This window comes from Charadrius vociferus, unplaced genomic scaffold, assembly GCF_000708025.1.
Source record: "Charadrius vociferus isolate BGI_N301 unplaced genomic scaffold, ASM70802v2 scaffold509, whole genome shotgun sequence".
NCBI lineage: Eukaryota > Metazoa > Chordata > Aves > Charadriiformes > Charadriidae > Charadrius > Charadrius vociferus.
The window spans coordinates 624,781-630,005 of record NW_009650093.1 but is presented as its reverse complement, the minus strand read 5'-3'; the positions used below and the strand labels follow the sequence as shown (position 1 = coordinate 630,005).

General features: G+C 49.0%; 1 protein-coding gene across 2 annotated transcripts; it reads left to right on the top strand.

Moving 5' to 3' along the window:
• The first annotated feature begins 115 nt into the window (after positions 1–115).
• Positions 116–4,724, top strand: PHB (prohibitin). 2 transcript variants are annotated; one of them, XM_009892201.1, is made up of 6 exons: positions 116–259; positions 674–835; positions 1,269–1,411; positions 2,034–2,150; positions 3,296–3,391; positions 4,350–4,724. In XM_009892201.1, the coding sequence occupies exons 1-6, from the start codon at positions 172–174 to the stop codon at positions 4,560–4,562; spliced, it is 819 nt and encodes a 272-aa protein (XP_009890503.1). In that variant the 5' UTR covers positions 116–171; the 3' UTR covers positions 4,563–4,724. The 2 variants fall into 2 exon arrangements, with proteins under 2 accessions (XP_009890503.1, XP_009890504.1); XM_009892202.1 differs by lacking the exon at positions 3,296–3,391 and having other exon boundaries at positions 129–259; positions 2,034–2,057; positions 4,512–4,562.
• The last annotated feature ends 501 nt before the right edge of the window (positions 4,725–5,225 follow it).

Below are 5,225 nucleotides of genomic sequence, written 5' to 3'. Positions count from 1 at the left end.
GTGGGGGGGATGCCGCTGCTGCAGGTCGGGTTTTTTGGAGGGGGGTTCATGCTCGGCTCGCTGGGTGCCCGCACGCAGGAGCCCGTGGCTTTCTGGCTTCACAGGGTTTTAACCTGCTGGTGGGTTTTTGCAGGAGGGATTTTTTAAAGGGGCTGGAACTGGACGTGTGAAATGGCTGCGAAGGTGTTTGAAAGCCTTGGGAAGCTCGGCCTGGGGTTGGCTGTGGCAGGTGGAGTTGTCAATTCTGCGCTTTACAATGGTGAGTGGGAGAAGCTGAGCACTTCCAGTCCACTTCATGTTTTTTTGTGTTTGTTGTCAGTATCTGAGCTGCTCTGTGTTTTTATTGCTAACGGCATCGGGAGTAAATAGCCATGACACCTTGCTGGGCTGTTCTATACCTCCTGTGTTGCACAAGCAAGAAAATTTGCAGGGCCCTTTCTCCAGGAAGCTGTTGAGTAGCTGCTGCCCTTCCTTGTGAGCAGACCGGGGGGAGTCACGGCTGCGTTTTCTCTGCCTTGTTGTTCCAAATGACCTAATTAATTTCACCGGTCTCCTGTAGGAAAAGGCTTTGACTGTCCGTGATGAACCATTCCATGGAGGAGGTTTCAGTGGTGTGCGGGTATGACGGGTGGCAATAGGGAGACTGCACTTGACATGCCATTTTCTTCTCTAGTTGATGCAGGCCACAGAGCTGTCATCTTTGACCGATTCCGCGGGGTCCAGGACACAGTGGTAGGAGAAGGTACCCACTTCCTCATCCCCTGGGTACAGAAACCCATCATTTTCGACTGCCGCTCTCGCCCCCGCAACATTCCTGTCATCACTGGCAGCAAAGGTGAGTGTTTGGACCCAGCAGCCCTAAGAGAACCAGAAGCTCTGGTATTTGGTTTTTTTATTCTGGATGTGGTGATCCCACGTGTCCCGAGTCCAGTCTGGCACAGTCAGGAATAGTTGCATCTGCCTTTTTAGTTCCAGAACAGATTGAGGGACCCTTCCTTCAGTCCTGCAAGTTGTCCCTTTAAACATAAAGTCTCTGTCTTTACAGTAGGGCAGGTAATTCCCTGCATCACAAACAAAATGAAGCTTAAATCTGATCTGTCAGGAGGATCTGGATCCCACGGTGAAAGGAGTAGTAAAAATAACTTCTCTGCGGGCAAAAAGCAGTGTGAATGTTTATTGTTTCTCCTTTAGTTGCCCCGGAGAGGACAGCTTGAGGATGTCTCCTGTCCCTGTGGTTTGCCACTAAACTTGTGACTCTCTTCCTACAGATCTACAGAACGTGAACATCACGTTGCGTATCCTTTTTAGACCAGTGACTGCCCAGTTACCGCGGATTTTCACCAGCATTGGAGAGGACTACGATGAGCGTGTCCTGCCCTCAATCACAACCGAAATCCTCAAGTCTGTTGTGGTAAGGACAGTGCAAAAGCTGCTGGGCTCTGCCTGTCGTCTTCCTTCTTTTTAGCAGTGAGAGACCTGCTGGAGTGTGGAATATGTCATGCTTCAGATTAAGGCTTCTCTTTTCACCCCCAGGCTCTCACGGGTCATCCAGGAAAGCTAATTGTAGCTACGCTAATTGTTTGTGTCTCGGTCATTCTGACTGTTTGGCCTGACTTGATTCACCTTGGATGATCTCTGGATGGAAAGAGGTTTCTTTATTACCTGCTCTCAGCTGTTAGCTCTGCTTTTCAGGCTGAGAGTCACAGTCAGGAGACTGGGATTTTCCCATCTCGTATATACTTAGATTTCAGCTTACTAAAGATCTCTGGTTTTGGAAGCATCCCCTGGGGACTGCCAAATAATCGCTAACCAGCTTTACTCCTGCTTTTATGTTAAGTGCTCAACTGGACAACCTTTCCTCCAGCTTACACTTAAATTCACAGTCATTCCGTCTTTCTCTTACTTCACGTGCCTGGGCAGCTCGGTGTTTGCTAGCTTTGGGGGAACTGGATTAACTCAGGTTTGTGGGTGCAAAGACAGACTCCTGTCGCTTCTTGGAGCTGTCTTCTCACCGTTGTTCATCCCAATTTCAGGCTCGCTTTGATGCTGGAGAATTGATTACTCAGAGAGAGCTGGTCTCAAGGCAAGTGAGCGAAGACCTCACAGAGAGAGCAGCAACCTTCGGGCTCATTCTGGATGATGTGTCCTTGGTAAGTTCTCCCTTTTCGGTTTTTCTCTTTGGAGTGTGCCCAAATAAGAGCAGTGGAGAAGAGACTCAGTGAGAGAAGGCCAGAGAAGGGTGGGCTGAAAGTTTGGACACACGGACTATGTTTGTCTGCGGTTGCGTGTGATGTAGTGACTGCAGCTGGAGTCAGTACCTCTGGTTTGTCACTGGCCTTCAGTGACCTTGAGCAAGCCCTTGAAGGCTCCACTGCACTGGCGTGTGGACAGACTCCACTGTTGCAGGGCTTTTATGATTAAAATGAAGAGCAAATGATTCTGTGGGTGGTGGATCAGGCTGCACGTTGCTTTAGGGAAGCCTGCCGTTCCACAAGCATCCTGAGACATGGGGAGAAAGCACTAGGCATGAGGAGGTAGTGAAAATACCCACTTTTTATAGCATCCTTTTTTCTACAAAGTGTGAGGTTTTCTCCTGACTGTGTCGTCTTCTAAGACTATTCAAGGAAGGAGCTCTCCCCTCCTATCTCCCTATAAGCTTTGTAAATTAAATATGTTGTAATCTAGCTTGTATGTCCATCTCTCCCTCTCTCTTCTGGGACTTCCCTCGAAAGCCTGCTTAGAGGAAAGGGAAACGAGCTCTTTCATTTGGCTTTGAACATATCGGGAGCCTTTGCAAGAAGGTGACTTTGTTTCTGCAAAATGTAAAGTTTTGACTCTTTGTTTCTGGTGCTTTCCACTGAGCGCACTACTGAAGGAAATTCACCTTTCCCTTGTCCCATCCCAGAGCCTGCAGCTGTCCAAACAGCCCGGGCTCAGCGCACCAGTGCATAATGGAACATGAAAGGGGTAGGGTGGCTTGGCAAACAGCGGGCTACCCTGCCTGGGACGGGAGTGCTGGGCGAGCGGGCTCCCTCTGCTGAGTGCTTGAGCAAGTGGTGGTGGCTCGAGCGTGGTGTGTCTCTGAAGGTACTGGTGTTACTGGTCTGCTGGACTGGAGCTGCACTTGTGGTGTCTCCCTTGAGACTTCAAAACTGGATGGGGAAGCCCACTTGTCCCAGTTTCTGTTCTTTTAGGAGTACTGGCTTTCCATCTCCACTCACTCCAGTTGCACTGATGCAGGCAGGCTCCTGTAAACTGTCAGTGTTGTGGACTTTGCTTGATTTCTGCCCTGCAGACCCATCTGACCTTTGGCAAGGAGTTCACAGAGGCGGTGGAAATGAAGCAAGTGGCCCAGCAAGAAGCAGAGAGAGCCAGATTCATTGTGGAAAAGGTACCTTGTCCTTCTGGGAAACTTGGAAATGGTTCCTGGCATCTCCCTCCAGCTCTAGCTTGCAGTGCACATCTCACTCGCCTGTCTGGGAGACCAGGCAGGTCAAATGACGAAGCCACTTAGGGTCATGATGCTGACATGGTTCTCAGCTCTGGCATATGCTTGTTGGATAGATAAAGCCTAATGTTGGTTTTGTGGGTCTTTTTTTCTTTTAATACCATGTCACAGTCTTACTGGAGTGCTGAGGAATGTCTGCGTGGAGGAGAGACAGCACTCGGGAGGAAGCAGCAGTTAGAAATGGGGTTTAGGGTTGAGATTTGCAACCAAGTGATCCTGCTGTTTGTGAATTTTGCGAGGGTGGCTGAAGCTTTCCATGCTGTTTGATAACATGGGCACGGCAGCCTGTGTCCTGGGAGTGTTACTGACTGCATGCAAGACCACATAATCTCAGATCAACCCAGGATCTCAGCAAGCATCCACAGAAACACCTGTTAAAGTACCCCAGTACAGCTGAGAACATGTGCCTGTTGAGATTGCGAGAACCTGCAACTACACCCAAAATTAATCCAGCGAATGCAGTAAGATGCATGTAACCAGCCAGGATGATTAAACAGTAGAAGTGTTTTAGCTGACCTGGTTTTAACTCAACTGAAGTTCTCAAATTTTTCAGAGACAGTTTTCCGCCAGGAGTGCCTTTAGGTGGGTTAATGTTTCATGAGGTTAAGGCTGATAAGGCAATTTCAAGATGATTTTTCAACCTTTTTTTCCACAGTAGGCAGAAAAACAGTCTAACAGAATACAGCTTTAAAATAAAATCGCCTTCTATCATAGCTCTCCTACTGGGGAAAAGTAGGGTGGTGAAATGGGACTTCATATTTTAAATGTGACAATAGCATCTTCCTTCTCTTTTGCTCTTGTGTTCTGTTGCTTATTCCCCTTCTCGTCTGTGTGCTTGCAGGCTGAGCAGCAGAAGAAAGCAGCTGTCATCTCTGCCGAGGGAGACTCGAAAGCAGCTGAGCTGATTGCCAACTCACTGGCCACTGCAGGCGATGGCTTGATTGAGCTGCGCAAGTTGGAGGCAGCTGAAGACATCGCATACCAGCTCTCACGGTCCCGCAACATCACTTATCTGCCCTCTGGACAGTCTGTGCTCCTCCAGCTGCCGCAGTGAGCCCGCCTCTGCGACCATAGCTAGCCTGGTCACCTCTACCTACCAGATCAGCCCTTTCCAAAAGAATCTTTGTGATTTCCTCATTGGTAAAAGCAGAGGAAATTAAAATTGAACCCATTTTGAATTCTTAATCAAATAAAACCAAACGCTCTTGACAACAAACCTGCATTCCTCCCATGTACGGTCAGAGGATTGGCTCCACTGACCATTAAGCTAGGTTTGAGAATTGCCCCTTTCCAGGCAGTTTGAGCAACAGGAGCAGAGTTTTCATCTGTTCACTCCTGGGACAAACAGGTAGCCCAGGTGACTCCCTGACCACAAGAGTGCTGTATCAATCCGGTTTCACAGCGATGCTTCAGTGCCTTCAGGCTGGCTGAGCCAGGGTCGTTACAGACTTGCAGGTCCTGGACTATGGAACAGGGATGTTCAGGGCTCGCTCTTCAGTCAAGCCAGTCTCTCTTCCGGTGTCAGCTGAGAGAAAGAGGACATCTCAGCTGTTAGGACAGTGGCTCTGCTGTGCCTGTGTGAACCATAGCACTGATAGCTGGAGGCACAGATCGAGTGGATTGTGGCTGGGGGGTGAGAATAGCAGAGATTCACTTCATGTAGTAGATGGATTTCAGGCATGGAGGAGAAGATACTTCCTCTGCAGGAAATACTTCT

Coding starts and splice junctions, on each gene's coding strand:
- PHB (XM_009892201.1), top strand. CDS start 172: ATGGCTGCGAAGGTGTTTGAAAGCCTTGGGAAGCTCGGCCTGGGGTTG. Junction 836..1,268: donor TGTCATCACTGGCAGCAAAG/GTGAGTGTTTGG, acceptor CTCTTCCTACAG/ATCTACAGAACGTGAACATC. Junction 3,392..4,349: donor CCAGATTCATTGTGGAAAAG/GTACCTTGTCCT, acceptor GTGTGCTTGCAG/GCTGAGCAGCAGAAGAAAGC.